Below are 18,324 nucleotides of genomic sequence, written 5' to 3' on the forward strand. Positions count from 1 at the left end.
ACTGTAACTCAGCAGTGAAAAGCTGCTTAAAGCAGCCTACCAGCTCTACTTCTTCCACACACTTCTGTTCTCACCATTACATAAAAAACCTTTCACCAAAAATGAAACCAATAAAAAGCATGAATATATGTTTGGGTTTTCTCTTTGCTGGAACTGGCAAGTCTTCCTGGGGGCATCTCCACTTCAGTTTCACAGCTACCAGAGGATTCCCCCTTCTTTCTTTCAGTAGACACTAATGTATCTTCTGCAGAAAAGGAACATATTGAAACTGATGTCTGTGTGGTTTTGCTGATGTTGTTCCAGACCGTGGCACACTTGGGCTCACCACCTGTGCCCCAGGTGTGCAACAATGAACCAACACAGGCTGAGGCCACGGTGGGCTTGGCCCTTCTCCCTCTTGGGGTATTTCTGGCAGAAATGCCCTGGCAAGTGCCCATGTTCATGCCCCCACTGCACGGTGGCTGCTGGCCAAGTGGTGGAGCTGTGAAAGCACAGCTGGCATGCACAGCACACACCACCACAGTGACAGCCCAAATCCAGCTGTGACAGCAGGGTAAGGAGCACACCCCCTGATGGGACAGAGTCAGACTGGGACACCCACCTTGGAACCCAACATCTGTTTTCCATGGAGCGCCCAGACAGCCCGTGGCAGCCAATCCCATGATATTTAAACTGGGAGCACTGCAGATAAAGACAGATCAATTTTGTTCTACAATTTTAAATGAAACTCTCCTGTTTTGGAAGGAATTTCATTAAGGTGAAAATATAATACAGAACTACCCATTTAGGAAGAATGTGCTATTAATTCTTAGCAGTGTATGTGGAAGGGAAAATTGCATTTTTATCTAAATAGTTTTTTCTGCATAACCCATTTCCAGTATTCTTTTACAGCTCAGTAGTGGGAAGTTTTCACTTTTCTATTTGGGCCAGACCACTCCGGAAGGCAGCCTTCAGGAACGTGTCAAATATAACCCCTTAAAATGTATTCCAAGAGAAGCTCTACAAACTGGAGAAAGGCCAAAAGAGCACACCTTAAAGGATGGTTGGAAAAGGAAGAAAACCTCTCTCTTAAAGTAAGCCAGATTTTTGAGGGGGAGAGGAAAAAGGATGTGGTTTCGGGTTTTTTTTTCCCTAAGGGCCAAGAAGAGTTTCGGTCTTCCGTCTCTTCTTCCTCACCTGAAGCAGAAATGCCTCCTCTTTGATGCAGCTGCCAGTCCCAAATGCACACAAAGAGCAGAATGGGGCCGTGTTATCACTCGAAAAAAATGGACATTCTGAGCTATAACATGTACTAGTACATATAACCAAAACAAGTGTATGCTATGAAAGACTCATTTTATCAGCATAAACAAATGCTCATTTCTCACTACAGTTTCATACCATTTGAAACTGAATATAATCCAAACAATAATTCCAAACAAGTGATGCTGGGATCCAAGTTTCCCTGACATACTGCCATCACACAGCAAGAACAACATCAAGTAAAAGCAAAAGCAGATTCGGAACTGACTGCTTCGAGTTTTTACCCTGTTTGCCTAATCTAGTACAAAGAAAAGCAAACATAAAATTCAAAGTTTTTAAAATTCTTCATTTCATCATCAAGGATCTCAGATTCAAGTGAACCCAAACCACAACAGCACAGTGGCCCTGTGTTTAACAAACAAAGCGACTGACTTTCCAAGCTTCGCAGCAGGGCTCACTGAAGGAGCTGAAGCTTCATGTTTTCTAAGCATTGTTCATTTGACATTTTTCACCTCTTTTATTTTTTTTCCCCCCTGCATTGGCTTTTATTAGCTTACTTCAGAAAATTAGTATAACAAAAAATTTTATCTTTCAAAACAGACATTTAGAAGTGCAGCAGTTATGGAAATACAATTGGACAATGAACAGTTTTTATTCCCTCTACCTCGCCACACTCCGCACAGCAAAGCAGTAATTACAGGAATCTACTTCTGGTTTAAGCTCTACAGTAAGCTCTTTCCAAATTTAAGGCCAGCAACCAACCCTTCATTATGCTTAATAGGTAGACATAAAACGTAATTGTATCACAATCTCCCAACGCACGTTCCCAGCTCTGAGGCTCACACGTGCCTGGCTCCAAGAAGAGGTTTTTTATCTGTCCTTTTCCATAAGAGAAACACCGCAGCACCATTGGCATCAGCCACTCGAGGAAAACTACACAAAACACTAGAGGATCTGGAAAATTATTTTGAGTAAGACTTCACTGTGTTGTTCAAACCTGACATTTCCAAAGTGGTGTTTGTTGGTCTGCAGTAGCTGGATTCCTGTGCCCCGGCACCAGCAGGAGCCCTGGCAGAGTCAGCACCGTGGTCACCTGTCCCAGGGGCACTGGGAGCAACAAAGTCCCTTCTGCCTTTCCCATTCACACCCCAGCTAAAATAAGCAACATCAGGACACAGAACATGAACTGGATTTATCCACAGGACACACCACTTTGTCATGCTACATACAACATGACTTTGATGCACAGAGTTTAAAAGCAAAGCTCGCCCAAATCACCAAGGCTGCTCTCGAGCTTTCTCCGACACTGCCCCGTTCCCCTGCCCATTTTCCAGCCATCACCCTGCCAACAGCACAGAGAAATGGCAAATGACGGCATGAAACTTCAATAATAATCATAATAATAATAATAACAATAATAATAATAATCCAGAATGAAGGAATGTTTTGCTGTTTTCCCTTTTTTGTGATCTGCCTCTTTCAAAGTAGTTCGTATGAGATTTGAATTGTACTTGGGACAGCCCTTGTTTCCCCTCTGCCTCCAGAACCTTGGCATGCTGGGGAGAGCACAGGGAGCTGGGCTGCCTGTGGTTTCTCCCAGCACAAAAAGAACAGCATGTGCCTGTTATTTAGAGGTAGAGAAGGGAACTATAGCATCCAGGAAAAAGAGGAATAAATCTTACTGATTTTATCTTCAAAAAAGCATTTGCGTTTTTTTGTTTGCTTAAATCAAAAATGTGCTGCAAGCGTCTGACCCCATATCCAGCAACAATAAAATCTGTTCTATCATAAAATACCAGCTGCTTTGCACTTCGAATAATAATACTATTTTAAAGGGTTTCAGAATTATTGTCTCATAGATTGTGGTAGCTTTTATTACAATTACTGAGGAACTCCTTTTTTTCTTTTGTAGAATACAATCAGTGGGCCCATTTATTATCTTCTTGCTTTCAAAAGTGTATTTGGTCTGAAATTTTGGGTTACTTTTCAGGCTAGGCAAAAAAAAAAAAAATTTCAGCCTAATATTTGGCACCAATAAAAATTAAAACAATTGAGTCAGTTCAAAAATATCTGTAACATTAGATGCCAACAGTTACCTGGGTGCCTGGCAGGTCTAAGGGATCCTTTTTCTAATTATCAGCTCAGCACCACTCCAGGAATAAATATGTCACATCGGGTAGTTGTGATCTACTGGGCAGCTCAGTCCTGGGTCTGGATTCTCATCTCCCATCACCCAGGGATGCAGGGAGGAGAAGCCCTCACTTGGTGATGCTTCCAACCCCAGGCATCTGGAGGAGGTGAAAACCCACCCCGTACCAAGCTACTTCTGCAACATCAAGGTCTCTTTTCCTGTTGCTAAGACTGACAAACTGATTTAGAAATTCACTCACGCACAGATCAGAAGCGCCGTAATTGGGGTTTGGGTTTATTTTTTCCAAGAGAGGAGAAACGCTGCCCCGGAGAGGGCAGGACAGCCGCACTATCCCCACCGAAGAAGGAATCCACGCAGAAATGAGATCACCAGGTGGGACGAGATGCTCTCAGCCCTTCATTCCCTGCCCACACACGCTTCTCAACCCAGCAGCATTCAGTGCCAGTGTGCCAGCCTTTGCTGGGTACTCAAGTGCCCTCCAGCTCCACTGTGCACCTCACCAGCACCCTCTGCCCAAGCCCTGGTGTTCCAGCGGTGAACCGGCAGCTGCCCAGCCCGTTTCATCCCATTTGCACAGTAAATCTTCAGCAGCAAGAACATCTCCCAGGCTTCTAAAGCACCGCGGCAATTTATGGTGCAATAAATATGATCTTAAATAAAAATAATCCTAGAGTGGGACCTGAATATGGACTCGGCTGCGCTCTAAATCACACGCAGACCCCAATCTCTGTAAGTACGGCGGCGATGCCTGGGCTGACCGAGCCATCCAGGCAGGAGCAGGAACGCCGTGCAGACACTCCCTCCCCACCCGTTTCCACTCGCAGCCTCACCTCCAGCAGCGCACGGGAGGAAAGGCTCAACCCCATTCCCCGGGGACCAGCACTGCTCGCAGCTGTGCCACACACCGACAGCATCCTCTGCACTTTTAAATGCCATTATAGAGGAATATTAGATCCACCACGCCAACCCCCCCGCCAAAAAAAAAAAAAAAAAATAATAGTGGATGATTTTTCTAGGAAAAAGATCCTAAAATTCTGACCAGATAATAACCCCAGCCCAACCTCCATTTCCTATGTTAATAGATCAATTTACATCTTTCTAGCGAAATGGTTTCAGGCTACATTATAAAAAAAGAAAAAAGTCATGCCTTTCTTCTGAAACTGCATTTTGGGAGAGGATTAAGGAGGAAGGAAGGATATGACTCTTTCCAGGGCTTTGTAATGTATTTGCTTCACACAGCAAATTAATATTCTCAATTTTAACTCAGGAGTACATTCTTAATTAGGGTATGAAATGTTTTAAAATTTTCTTCACTTTACAAATGGCTGCTTTTTCAATTAACTGTGCTTCCCCAGCCTCAGGATGATCTTTCTATTAGCAACAGAATGCTTTCGAGTATTTTGTGAATACTAATTCACAAAATTAATTAAATGCAGACTTAACTTTAAAAACATATATTTTACCACAAAAAAACCCTGCTGTCTTCCAACTGCTGACCCGTCATAGGCTTTGCTGGGATCAAGGGGATCAAGTCCTAAAGGCCCAGCAGTCAGAACTGAAGGTAGGAGAGTTAAAAGATAAAAAAACCCAAAGTTCTTCATTTTGTATTTTAAGTGCTCCAAACATAGAGGGGATAAAAAAAAGATAAATATGCCAAAGTTCACACGAAGTGGCTGGGAGAGCAGGACCGTGGCACGTCTCTCCCATCGCTCACAGTCAGAGCTAGCAGAGCCCTCTGAGCTCTCACACGTGTTCGTCTGTGTTTAAACTCAAATAAACTGTATTTATTTCGATGTAAAAAAATCTATCAAAGCGCCACTTAAACGTAACCAGATTTCTGCTTACCAAACAAAGAAAAGCTTTTTCAGACAAACGTTAAAAGCTAATAAAAAATATAGACCGCCTAGCGTCATGCTCGGTGGTGTTACGTTAAAACACTGAACAGACACAAACAGATTTGCTGGAATTGAAAACAAACAGACACAAAGTGCCCCGCTGCAGCGTCCAAACACCTCAGCCTGCAGCTGAGACTCGGCTCCTGCTCAGGAGCTGCCCGTGACGGATGCACACGTGCATCCCAAGGAGCGGCACCGTCGGTGTGAGCAGCTCCTGCCCAAACGGGCAAGGCAAAACTGGGGAAAACGTTACTTCCAAATGGCCAGCATGGGTCTGATCCAATCCTGCGGAGAGGGATGTGCCCTACGTGTGAGTCAGGTACCTCAAAAGGGCTCTAGCACGGAGCAAAATTACTCCTATGACAATTCCTGTGCTGCTGCAAAAAATAACCCAAGTACAGGAAAGAAAGACAGAACAGTGGTGACCACGTATTTTTGCATTACTATGGATAAAAAGTGCAACACTAAAAAAGGCACACTTCTAGACCATCGAGTCTTAAAACTTATTACATCAGCTAAGGAAAATGTATTCTCCCCATCCAGATGCCTTTGTCACTTGCCAGGAGATGAGTGGAACATGAAGCCTTAGAGGAGAGGGCACTGGTAGGGAGAGGAGAAGAAGGGGTGCTGAAAAGGGGAACAGTAAAGCAATATCATCTAAGATGTTCTCTTTGAAGTATTAAGAAAGTCAGCTTGTAAAAATTAATGGATTAGACCTCCAGCTGTTCCAAGTCTCAGCTTTAAATTTAGAAGGCATTTGACTTTGGAACATTGGCACATAATCCATAAAATATATTTAAATTTGTAAAAAAACCCCCAAATCCTTTGTATTAAAAGGTCGCTAATAATTCAGAATGTTTTAACTGCACCATCACAAAAGCATCTGCCAAAGAAAAAGCAGAAAATTACAAAGAATCACGGTATTTTTATATAAGCCAGTCATCTAATCACTGTGTGTAACTGGGTCTACCTACAGAACGGCAAAAATTCGGAATCACATTTAAAAACTGAGAAATCTAACCAAGACCAAGAAGGTGAGAGCAGACCTTGAATTTCCTGAATGATTCCACAGCTTCACCTATTGAATTTCCACAAGGTTCCCCATGTCCCTTACCCAAAATCTGGTGCACAGCCCTCACTAACAGCGGCTCTCACTTAAAAACACTCCACAAAAAACGAAACGAGAAAAATTTCATATTTAAAAATAAACAACACACCAACCTTGTGTGTGTTGTTTACAACAACATGACCTGCAAACCTTAATCATGTGCTTACAGGTGCAAATATCATTCTTTCCAAGGGTGTAGATTTTTCAATGGAAAAGCCTGGCCAGCTGGACGGGGAGGCGGATGCCGGCCGGAGCCGCGGCGCGATGGCGAGGTGGTACCAGCGCCCGACGCCCGCCACCCGCACTGCCTGCATCCAACACGCTCCAGTCCATGCACAAGGACAATCTATTCTGCACTAGAGGTAAAACAGGGAATGATTCTCTGCCTACAGTTTGACAAGTCTCTTTCAATATTCTCAATGTGCTTGAGAAATTATGTCATTAAACGGCTTCGGATATTTCAGTAAATTTGGCGTTAACAAAGCATACATGTTAGGCCACCTGAAGATTCATTTCAGAACTGGCTCTGCACTTTCTGAGCAGACTCTCCTCACAGTCAGATTTAACAGAAATACATGAGAAACCACTGACTGAAAATATACAGTAATTTGTCTAGTACTAAAATTTTATATGGCCACATAAAGGCATTTTACTGTACCAAAACCTTTCCCTGGTATAGAACATTACCGAGGCTGGGAATCAGCTGGTTCAAATAAAAGCAGCCTGTTTAGTTTTAGGTTAGACTTTTGCTTGATGCCTTATTCTTTGTTCTACACAAGTAACAAAAAATTGTATCCATAGACATTGCTAATTAATAATGCTTTTTTACCAAAATATTATTTGCAGTTCTATGGTCGAGCATTCGACTAGGTCATTGGTAAAAAAAAAAAAAAACAGATATTGTACCTTAAAAATTAAGAGCAGACATGGTATAATACATCACAGATCAAATAAATCTATGCTGTCATCTGAGCTCATATATAAATACTAAGTCTAATTCATTTCCTTTTACATCACACATAAAAATCTGAAGCACATTCACACACCACTTTCAAGAAACATCTCCTTCGAAGTCTGTCTCACGCACATCCTCACACCAAGTGTGTGCAAAACAACCCTGCTAAAACTCACCTTGCAACTGAATGGGCCATCAGAAAATAACAGACTTTGGGGCAAGGAAGCACCAGGATGCAAACCAGATAGGTAATCTGCATTAATTCAAACACAGCTAGATGGCCACCGAAATGAGAACAGGTAAATCTAGAGACCAAAAATTAATAGCCACACAGACAGTGGATGCAAAGGCAAACAGTGGCCACAGTTGTTACTGAAATGCCAATAAATTTACACACTTCCTGCACTAAATATTTTAGTATATCACAGCAAGAGGAAATACTATTGAAAATTCTGTCCCCTGCTTTCTCTAACATATGCCATAAAGGTCAACAAGCACACTGCTACAGAATGTTTATAAAACAAAGCAAAATATTTCTAAACAGGACAATTTTCTAGTTGAAAGTATTAAAAATTATAGTCAGTCAAGGTAAACAATGGAGAATTTCTGTCATTCACATGAAGCCAAGCAGGAGCAACCCTTCAAATATTTTTTTTTTTTAACAGGTTAGAAAAGTTTAAAGCATCATATCAAATCCAAATCTAACGCACACCAAACTCTCTCCTCCCAGGATAAGCAGCAGCAGCGTTCTTCCCTTGTCACTCTGCTTGCTAATCCAGATGATTTAATAAAGATGTGGATTTGATATACATGGAGTTTATCGTGTAACTTCAAGACAAAGGCAATTGGTTTTTTTTTCACTAAATTGTTAAAACTGTGTAAGTTTCAGCAGCCCAGTGATGCAAACAAAGCAGCATCGGGAAACACAGCCCCCTCGCTGGAAAAGGCGCTGAGCTTTGCTGCTGAACTCGCTTCCACCGCGCTCACTACAACACAGCCGCTCACAGCACATCGCTTGCGGTGAAGGTTCAGTGCCTAAAAAACCTCACCAGAGGTCTGACAAACTCAGCCCCAGTAAACAAACGCAGTCCCTTGGTAAAGCCGCTAAAAGAACTAAGCAGAATTTAAAATAAAGCAGGCAGCAGAATGCCTTGGAAAGGGGAAGAAAACAAAGGCTCCCGGCCGCATCTGGACCAAATTTGACCTTTGTTAATGTATTTCTAGTAATTCACAGATGTTACACACTGCTCCAGCAAGAGGGTTGGCCTGTGGGCTCATTCCAGTGACAGGTTGGGTGTAAGGATGAAATATTAACAAAATCTCACAGATGAAGGCTATCGGCGCCGCGTGGCACGTGCCCGTCAGCCCGGACTGACGAGCCCAACAGCCACCGAGCAGCAAAATATATTCCCATCCTTCCCAATCAACACCTGCACAGTTCTAGGTACATACTGATGTCTTCACCTGACATCTGCAGTATGGGACCTTCAAAATTTCAATTAAAAACTAAAACCAAAACCCCACCAGCGCTTAATTACTGGCTTTCCAAAGAATACTAATAAACATTTCACTGAAGGGGAAATTTTTCTGGTTCAATCAAACCAGGAAAAGCAAAACCCCATTAAACTGGCCCTGGATTTTTAAGTGAATTCGATCTGGTTATTCTTTGTCAGATAGAGCTGTGGCGTTGGAAGTCAAGACAACCCCTACAGACTCAGCGTTATTTATCTCTCCCTCCCAGCACAAGCTGCTAGGCAGAGGAAAACACGAAATTCTAGAAAGCATTTTCAGGAGGAAAAAAACCCCAAAACCTACCAGCTACTTCACATAAGACATGTTGGTACAAGAAACGATGCATCAGAGAAAACTCCTTACAGAAAACACATTTCAGGGCAGAGCCACGTCCAGGCAGCATTACTAATGCTACATTCCGAAATGGAACGTGAACGCACGCACACAGCTCGCGGCAGGCCAGCGTCGGAGGTGTCACACCTCGCAGGGACACCAGCAGCACGGTGTCTGCTCGCAGCAACCTCCAGACCCACCGCTCACACAACTGCCAGAGACCAGCAAATGATTTTAACACCATTATGTGGAAAAAGGCGAGCTCCAAGGTACCTGAGCATCCATCAAAACAACTTGTTCCCCCCATAAGCTGCACATGAACGGAGTATTTGAGAAGTTCCTGATCCTGCTGTGTTTTGGGGAGCCTGCTCTTTTCTTCATGGCCAGCACTGAAGCCAGACCCTCCGGTCCTGGCACTGGCTGAGAGTGGCAGGCAGTGGACACAGTGCCCAGCCCTGCACTGAGGTGAAGCTGCCCCCCAACACCCACAGCCCCTTCCTCCACCTCCCCGGCACCTGAGGAGCCGCCGGTGCCAATCGCAGCAGCGCCACAACGGGAATAAATCCCCGACTGCCTGCCCTCTCACGGCAGATGTAAATCAGAAGCCCCCAACAATGCCTGCACTGGGGAGGACCCCGGGTCTAATGCTGCTCTCACTAACGCTGCCCAGCCCCAAAACGGTGCCCACCTTCCAGCACGGTGTTCCGCACACCGAGGAACTGCCTGAATTCGGAGGAGCGCAGTCTGGAGCCCGCGCATCCACCCGGACGCTGGGTTACTGCTGGAACAAACACCACAGTGCAAATCCCAGCTGACAGAGAAGGTTTAAAATCTCAGCCCACGACTAAAGAAAGCCTTTTCTTAAACACAGTTTCTCACGCTCAGGGGTACGGCAATGTTAAGTTAAATTATTTCTACTGACCGAGGTGAACAGCCTGTTTTGTCTCACTCATTGTATCTTTATCATCTCCAACAACAGTTAAAGTAAATTCTCGGTGAGCCTGTATAAATTTCCTCATCCGAGGAACCAGCCCATTCAAATCCCTCAAGTGACTGAAGCATGAACCAACCCGAGCGCCTCTGCATTGTTGTGGAACTGGTTTGCTATTTTATGTTAAGCTTTTGAAATACTGAAACATATCCTTATATAGGAACACTGATTAAATGGTTTTCCTTCCAAGTGATGAACTGTTTTAACACCAACATTGTGGTTATCACGACCAGAAAGCAATTACTTCTTTCACTAACTGTTACCAAGAATAGCTGTGATCAAAGTGACTGGAGGAGTGCTGTTAAAAGACGCTGCAGAAGCATCGCTCTGTATGACACACACACACACACAAAATATAGATCATTTTAAGCCAAATTACACTTTTAATAAATGTGCTGTTCAGAATTAAATCACTGCTCTGGATTTCTTTTTTCATCCAGGAAGTCGAGATCCACAGAAGTTATTCTTTCAACACCTATTTCTAAACGCAGCACGGTGTGAGATCTGTGTATGCGTGTGTGAAAGTGCACACGTAACGGGGTGCGTGTGGTGTGAGAGAACGTATATATGTGCTTGAGCCTGCCAAGGCAGAAGTGACAGGAACTGTGATTTGTGCTAACTAGCTATTGATCCAGTCAGATCTAGATGTTGTGTACAAGAAACAATAAAAGAGAAGGGGCCAGGAAGGATGCTGTGTGCAACTCCATTTAAAAATGGAAAAGAAGGGCCCCAAACAAACCAATTTATGTCCTTGCCTGGGTGAAGCATGGAGAATGCTGATGGGCTTCCTCGGGTCTGCCGTGCATGCTAAACACTCTGCTCGAAATGAGAGTCTCCTGCGCTGGGCATTAAACATGAACAAAGAGACAAACCGTGGGGGCTAGGATTCACGCTTCAGAAAGCCAAAGCTGCAAAGCCAACCAGAACCGGGTTAGGCAACAGCCCAGTCTCCAAACCAGCTCGCTTCTAATTCCACCAACAACTTTCTTAGCAAAATTACTAAATGCAGAGGGCTGTAAAAAGTCAGTCTCTACTACGAGAGGTAATGAAAACAATTTCAAACTACACTGCAGTAGCAAAATATCACCCTTTCTAGGCACAAATAATGAGTTTATATTGTGTAAACAGCACACATGTATTTCTAGCACATCAAAACCCACCCGCCTGCCCTCAGATAGCAGGTACAGCATGTGCACCCATTATAACAATCACACATACTGCTAGGCAGGTTGCAAAATAGAGATTTGATAAGATAAAATAGAAACCAATTGAATCTATAATCATCCTTATCTCAAACAGCTTTTATAATAGAGGGTTTTCCATTAAAATATTTTTTCCTAAGCCTGGGGAATTATGATGCCCTCTGGACACAAGGAAGGATCAAAAATGACAACTAACGTCAAAATTAAACATCTGTCAACTAAGCAAGTTTTATGCTAAGAGACCCAGAGCCTTATTTTAAACCGCCTTTCAGTTAAATGAAAAATAATTTGTTACAAGCTGTTCAGTTCAGTATCACACTGCTACGGGCTCCAAATGCAAGCAAGGGGCACCTGGACCTGAAGGGGCAGCACCACCACCACACTCACGTTTTTGTGGTTCGGGAAAACCTGTCACAGTGTTGGCAAACTGGCTGGAAGGTTCAGCTGGCACCAGGCTCTGTGGGAGCCCCCTCCTCAGCACCCCATGCCTGGTGGGACCCTGCAGGAGCCCCCTCCTCAACACCTCAGGCTGCAGTCCCCTTCTGCAGGACCGCAGTCCGAGGAGCTCAGGTGGGGCTCACTGGGAGCCCCTCTGCTCAGCACCCCCACCTGCCCATTCCCCAGGAAGCATGACAGGGACAGAGCTGGCAGCAGAGATGCCACAGGGCAGCTGCCACCTAGGCCAGTCAGGCAGCAGGCACTTTGTCCCTGACGCTGGCATTCCAAGCAAGAGCCACCCAGCATCCTGCAGCCCCAGTCCAGTGAAGGTGCCTGGCACCCACCAAGGGTGGAGAGGGTGTGGAGCCAGTGTGTTCCCAGAGTACCAGAGCTGCAGCCTCACCACATCCCCTTGCCTGAGCAGCCCACAACCACCCCTACCCCTGTGCCAGCACCCAGGTGGCACAACTGATACCTTCTTTGCTGGGGTTCGGGGGCTTGGGCTTCTCCCACGGTGCCATGGGCTTGTCCTCCTCCTGCCCCTCCATCAGGGCCTTCTCTCCAGGCAGGTACCAGGTGGAGTTGTGCTCTGCCATCAGGGAGTCCAGGTCGATGGTGCTCATGGTGCCCTTGACACCCTCCGAGCAGCAGCTGCCCAGGTCGCTGTCCCCATTCTGCCCCGCACACTCCCCCTTCTTGCTCTTCAGCCCCAAGGGTTGGTCTTCCGAGATGCTGAACTGCTGCCGCTGGAGCTGGATCTGTGCCTGCAGGATCTCCAGGGGGTGGATCTCATCCTGGGCCGAGGTGCTCGTGGGGGTCCGCACCTGTTCCATGCTTGGCGTGCCAGGGTGAGCGCCCGCCGTGGTGCTGAGCCCATAGCTGTCGGGGGTCGAGGTAGATGTACTGAGAAGGCCAAGGGCCAGGGGCTTCTGTCCGTTGAGAAGTGTGTGCTCCCCACGGGGCAGCTTGGGCGAACCACCCAGCAGCGGGCTACGGGTGGGCTTGGAGGTGGCATTGTCGGAGCTGGAGGACACCTCGTCCTCGTTGCCGTAGCTGGTGCTGACCTCGTCGGGAAAGTCCACGTGCGGGGAGCTGCCGTCTGACTTGGTCACGCTCTGGATGCCGCTGTCCAGGGAGGACATCAGGTCGGGCTGCTCCGCCAGCAACAGTTCGCTGCCCTTGCCCCAGGAAGGGGAGGTCAGGGGCTTGTCATGAGGGGTGCCTCCACCGCGCTCAGCGCCCGCAGCCCCCGGCGGGGCCCCAGCCGCCACCGGCACTGCCGGCTGCCCTGGGCTGACACCGGCTCCCCCACCCTCGGCAGCTGAGAACTTCTCAAAAAACGTGCCGGGGCTGACGTGCCCACTGTCCCGTTTCCGGCGACCCCGACCCCGCCCGCCACCCGCCTTCCCCTCGCCACCGGCCACCGGCTCCAGCGCGTAGCCGGGCGAGAGGCTGCTCTCCGCGGGCAGCAGCGGGGCAGTGCCCGCTGCTTTGCCCGTGCCACCCCCACCTACTGGCGGCCCCGCTGGGAAGTAGTCCGGGGCAGCAGGTGGCGGGTCAGGCTCGGCCTGGCTGAGCTTGCGCTTGGCCTCGGCCGGGCTCTTCTTGTTGAAGGTGACGTTGAGGTTGGGAGCGCCCAGGCTCGCGATCATGTTTTGGCAGGCAGTGGAAAGGGCAGCCAGGCAGCTCTGCCCGAAGACATTGTCCTTGCTGGCCGCCTTGCTGAAGGAGCCCAGCGAGAGGGCGCCCAGCTTGCTGGCAGCGGGCCGTGGCGGGGGTGGCGGGGGGAACTCGGGCGGGGGTGGTGGGTAGGCCCCTGGCGAGGCGCTGAGGGCAGGTGCAGCCCCGTGGGCCGCCGGCTGCCGCGCCGCCGCCGCGAAGGGGAAGCCGGGCTGAGCGGCGAAGTCGGCGGGGCCACGGCCGCTCAAGCTGGGGGCTACTGGGCAGTGCCACACCGCTGCCCGGTGACTGCAGCTGCGAGAGGCCGCCCATTGCGGGTGTGGAAGGGCGGATGGGACGCCGGGCGACGGCAGGGCCTGCGCCGGCCCCACTCGCCTGCCATCCGCAAGGGCTCCTGCAGCCCCAGCCCACCGGCGCCCGGACCGGAATAGCCACGGCGGGGCCGCCCGTCTGCAGGCCCAGGCTCGTGGGGGGGGCTTGGCCTCGGCCGGCAGCCCAGGGCGCCGCCAAGCGCCTCGGGCAGCAGCTCCCCAGGCGGGGCGGCGGCCCTGGCCGAACCAGGGGCGCTGTCGGGGCCAGGTGCGTTGCCGGCGCGTCGAAGCTGCGGCCGCCACCAGCCGCCCGCTCGAAGGCCGGCGGGGGCAGGCCGCCGGGTGCGCCCACCTCACCATGATGCCCCAGCTGCTGCAGACTGGGCGGCCGCAGGCGCTGCTGGCTTCGAGAGGCCATCTGCTTCATCACCAGGGCCGCGTTCTGGCGCTGCGCCAGCGCCGGGTGCTCGGGGCCGCCGTGTGGCAATGGGCCCCCAAAGGCCTCAGGTGCCGGCGGGGTGAACTCGCCCGGCAGGCCAGGGTAGGCCGTCGGGGAAAGGTGACTCTCCATGGCCGGACCGTGCATGCCGCCGCCCCAGGAGGCGCAGCGCTCGACGCCAGGAGTGTTGGGGAAGTCAAACCGCGGCCTCTTGGCGACGCTCACGTAGGGGGCATCGAAGTGCTGCAGTCTTTGATTTGGTGGCTGTTGCGGAGGAGGGTGCTGCATATTAAACACGGGGTCGGTGTAGGGATGCATATTCCTGTTCTCCAGTCTGTGAATAGGGTATTCAAACTGTGCATGCTGGTTCTGCATTATGGGCCCATTGTCCTGCAGGTTGGAGTTGGGAGCGTTGGCTTCTGTTTGCTGTTGCCTAGGGATGGCTGGCGGGCAGGAGTTCTGTCTGGCCAGCAAGCCCGGCGGCTGCTGCGGTGGTTGCGGCGGTGGTGGTGGCTGCTGCTGCTGCATCAGCGGGTGCCTGGCGTTGGCCCCCGGCTCCAGACTGGCCGACATCTTCCGCGCCCCCCCGAAGCGCTCGAAGAAGACGCCGTGCTGCTGCGGCTGGTGCGCCTTGGCCACGGCCATGCCCGGCGCCCGGGGCAGGGCGGGCGCCCCCGCGAAGCTGCCGCCCGCCGGCACCTGCCGCCCGCCGCCGTAGTGCGGCAGCTGCCCCTCGGGCTCCGACGGGGAGAAGACGGGCAGCTCGAAGTGGCCGGCAGGGCCATCGCCAGGGTAATTGTATTCCAGCGAGTCCACGCCGCCTTGCGCCGGCAGCCGCCGCGGCTCCAGGCCGTGGGGCTCGGAAGAGCCGGCCGCCGGCAGCCCGTGGAAGGAGGCGGCGCGGTTGGGGGACTGGTCGAGGGGCAGGCAGGGCGCCGGTACGGCGTGGCTGGCAGCGCCGGCGCCGTGGTGCTGGAAATCGGGCAAGGTCCCGGGGCGCTGCTGCCCGAAGCCCTCGCCGCCCTGGCCTTCGGCCATGTGCTCGTAGCCGTCGGCGAACGCCGTCTGTCCGCCCAGAGCGCCGCTGTAACCCAGAAGGCGCCCGCCGTGCACGCAGGAGGCGCCGGGGTCGGGCCCGAAGCCGCCGCCGAAGTGCGGAGGGTGCTGGTGCGGGTGGGGGGCGCCGCCGGGGCCGCCGTGCGGCTGCTGTCCGCCGAAGAAGCCGTGCACGGGCGGCTGCATGCCGCCGCCGTGCAGCTCGGCAGGGCCGCGGCCGGGGAAGCCGTAGCCGTCCCCGGCCAGGCTCATGTTCATGCCAAGGAGGGGCGGCTCGCCCAGAGCTCCCAGGGCCGGGTCCGCCGGTGCCGGGCCGCCGCCGGGGAAGGCCGGCGCCTTGAAGTGCGCGCTCATGCTCAGTCCGGGCTGGCCGAAGCCCCGCTCCGCCTGCCCGCCGCTCCGGCCGCTGTTCTGCGGCTCGAACTGCTCCAGCCCGAACATCCTGCGCGGCTCCTCAGCAGGGCATGGCTGCTCCGCGCCGCTCCGCCGTCCCGCTGCCCGCCGCTCCCCGCTGCTCCGCTCCGCGCCGCTCGGCCGCCCCCGCTCACATCCTGCCGCGCCGCCGGCACCGGCCGCTCGCCCGCGCTCACCCCGCCGCTCGCCGCTCGCTGCTGCCCGAGAGCCGACGGGGCGGCGCGCCGCCGCTCACAGGCTCCGGCGCCCGGGAGCTGCGCGCCGCATCTCCCGCCGGCCGTGCGCTCCCGCGGCTCGCAGCGCTCCGGCGGCGGCGGGGCCGGGGCGCGGGGCCGGGCGGGCGCTGCGAGGGCTGCGCCGCGCTCCCCGCGCGCTGCCGCGCTCTCACCCAGCGCTGGCGGAGCAGCAACAAGTTTTGCATTTCAGCGATGAATTTCAGCCATCGGGGCTGCGCCAATGAGCGCCGCGGTCCGGGGCGGGGCTGCCGTTAAGGTGGCTCCGCCGCCGGCCCCGCGCCCCGCCCGCACCGCGCCCCGCACCGCCCCCCGTGCCCGGCGGCGCCGCTGCTCCCGCGGCGCACGGAGCGCGGGCGGACGGGGAGGTGCGCGGTGCCTCGGGGTCCCGGAGCGGGGTCCCGGAGCGGGGCGGGGGGCACTGGAGCTGGGACCAAGTGGCGGGTGTGGGAAGCCACCGGCCGCACCGGGGCGAAACCCGCCCGGCAGCCCCGGGGCCGAGAACAGGAGCGGCTCCGAGCCGGGCACGGCGCGGAGCCTCGCGGGGAGCGGGCGCTGCGGCAGCGGGGGGAGTCACAACCCCGTTCCCCCGGAGGGACAAACACCCACCAGGCCCGGGGGCCCACAGATCGCCGGCGGGACACGGTGCTTCAGGTGCTCGCGGATGCACATGTCGATAGTCTAAAGAAATAGTAATGAATATTGCTCCCACCAAAAAAAAAAAAAAAAAAAGAAAAAGAGATCTATAAATAAGCGGCTGAAGACTGTTTGTATATGGCAGGAGAGTTTTAACGGGATTTTTTTCTGCAGGATCAGGATGCTGCGCTGTGATTAAATATTGATTTTGTGTAATTAGTTTTCATGTGAACTATCCTCCTTGCTGATGGCCTGGAGATTTCAGAACCGGCGAAGAAATGGAATTGGACGTGGAAATTATTACTTAGCGAAGTGACAAGGGGGAAAGAGGGGGGCGCGGGGCTAGAGCTGCGGGGCGGGCACCGGGGTGGAAAACGCAGCACGCGCGGCACAAAGGAACGAAAAGGATGTCTCGCTCCTCGCTACGGGAGCGGCGGCAACGGAGGGAGGGACCGAGGGAGACACGAGGCTGCCGGCCCCTGCGACGCGTCCCTGCATAGGGGCAGCGGTCCGGACCGACGGCTGCGCGCACCGGGGCCCCGCGCCCGGCGCGGCTCCGGGTCAGAGGCGGCCCCGCGCCCGGGGCTCCCCCAGCGCCGCCGCCGTCGCGCCCCCTCTGCGCCTGCGTGCGCGCCGTCGGAGCGGCTCTTCCGAACGGGCACAGCGCCCCCTGGCGCCGCCGGGGCCCCGCTGCAGCCCCGCCGCGCGGAGGGGCCCCGCTCCCGTGCCCCCGCTCCGTGTCCCCGCTCCGTGCCCCGCTCCGTGTCCCCGCCGGGCGGAGGGGCCCCGCTCCGTGTCCCCGCTCCGTGTCCCCGCTCCGTGTCCCCGCTCCGTGTCCCCGCCGGGCGGAGGGGCCGCGCTCCGTGCCCCGCGCCCCCGCTCCGCCTCGACGGCGATCGGAGAGCCCCCGCTCCGGCCCAGGGTCCGTGCCCCCGTTCCGCCCCGGCGGCGGGCAGTCGGGCCGGACGGGGCGGGCCGGGACCCGCGAGTATTCCTCGCCGCGGAAGGACAGGGTCGGGTGCGGGGGATGTCGGGCGGAGTCACCGGGAGCGGCTGCCCGGATTCGCCTTGGAGTACCGGCGCCGCCGCCGCTCCCTTCCCCGGCCCGGCCTGCCGCTTTTCGGGGGGCCTTGAGCGGGCAGCCCACCGCCCCGGGATGCTGCCGCTCCCTGCCGAGCCTCTCCTCGCCATGGGCACAGAACGGCCCTTAGCCCAGCGGCGACGTCGCCCCGGGGGCTGCACCCCGGACCTCGAGTCCGTGCGCCGCACCAGGGCTCAGCCCCGCTCCCTGCGGAGCCGCCGCGGTGTCGCTGGAGATGGAAATCTCATCCCCACCCATGGCTCGGCCCGGCTCGCCCAGCACCACTCCTTCTGTGGACTTTGGTGGGAGCCACACCGTGTCTATAGCTGGACAATGGCAAACATGGAAATAATTTCAGCCTAAGTATTCTGACAGTAAAAACAGTGAGCTGCTTGTAATGGCGAGGTCGGATGCAGGCTGCAGAGTTCTGCTGGCCCGTGGTGTGAATGTGGGAAGGTGGCTCAGCCCCTGTTTCTAACCTGAGATGTGCTCTGGGGCTGCCAACCTGCCCCACGGCTCCTGGTGCCTGGCACGGGGCTGGGAGCGCTGGTGGGAGCGTGGCTCTGGCCAGCACTGTCAGGTCACCTGGGTCACACAGGGCTGCAGGTCCCAGCCAAGGAGAAGGAAGCCTCTCTCTTAATGAGAC

At 53.3% G+C, this 18,324-nt stretch overlaps 1 protein-coding gene across 1 annotated transcript in view; it reads right to left on the reverse strand.

The window, feature by feature from the left end:
- The window catches only part of MN1 (MN1 proto-oncogene, transcriptional regulator), a 34,551-nt gene extending 18,796 nt beyond the window's left edge, over positions 1–15,755 (reverse strand). The window contains 5 exon segments of the mRNA XM_040080854.1: positions 12,304–13,747; positions 13,749–13,835; positions 13,838–13,876; positions 13,879–13,932; positions 13,935–15,755. Coding sequence (XP_039936788.1) covers positions 12,304–13,747; positions 13,749–13,835; positions 13,838–13,876; positions 13,879–13,932; positions 13,935–15,755 — 3,445 coding nt within the window.
- Positions 15,756–18,324: the final 2,569 nt, after the last annotated feature.

Source organism: Hirundo rustica, chromosome 17, assembly GCF_015227805.2.
Source record: "Hirundo rustica isolate bHirRus1 chromosome 17, bHirRus1.pri.v3, whole genome shotgun sequence".
Taxonomy (NCBI): domain Eukaryota; kingdom Metazoa; phylum Chordata; class Aves; order Passeriformes; family Hirundinidae; genus Hirundo; species Hirundo rustica.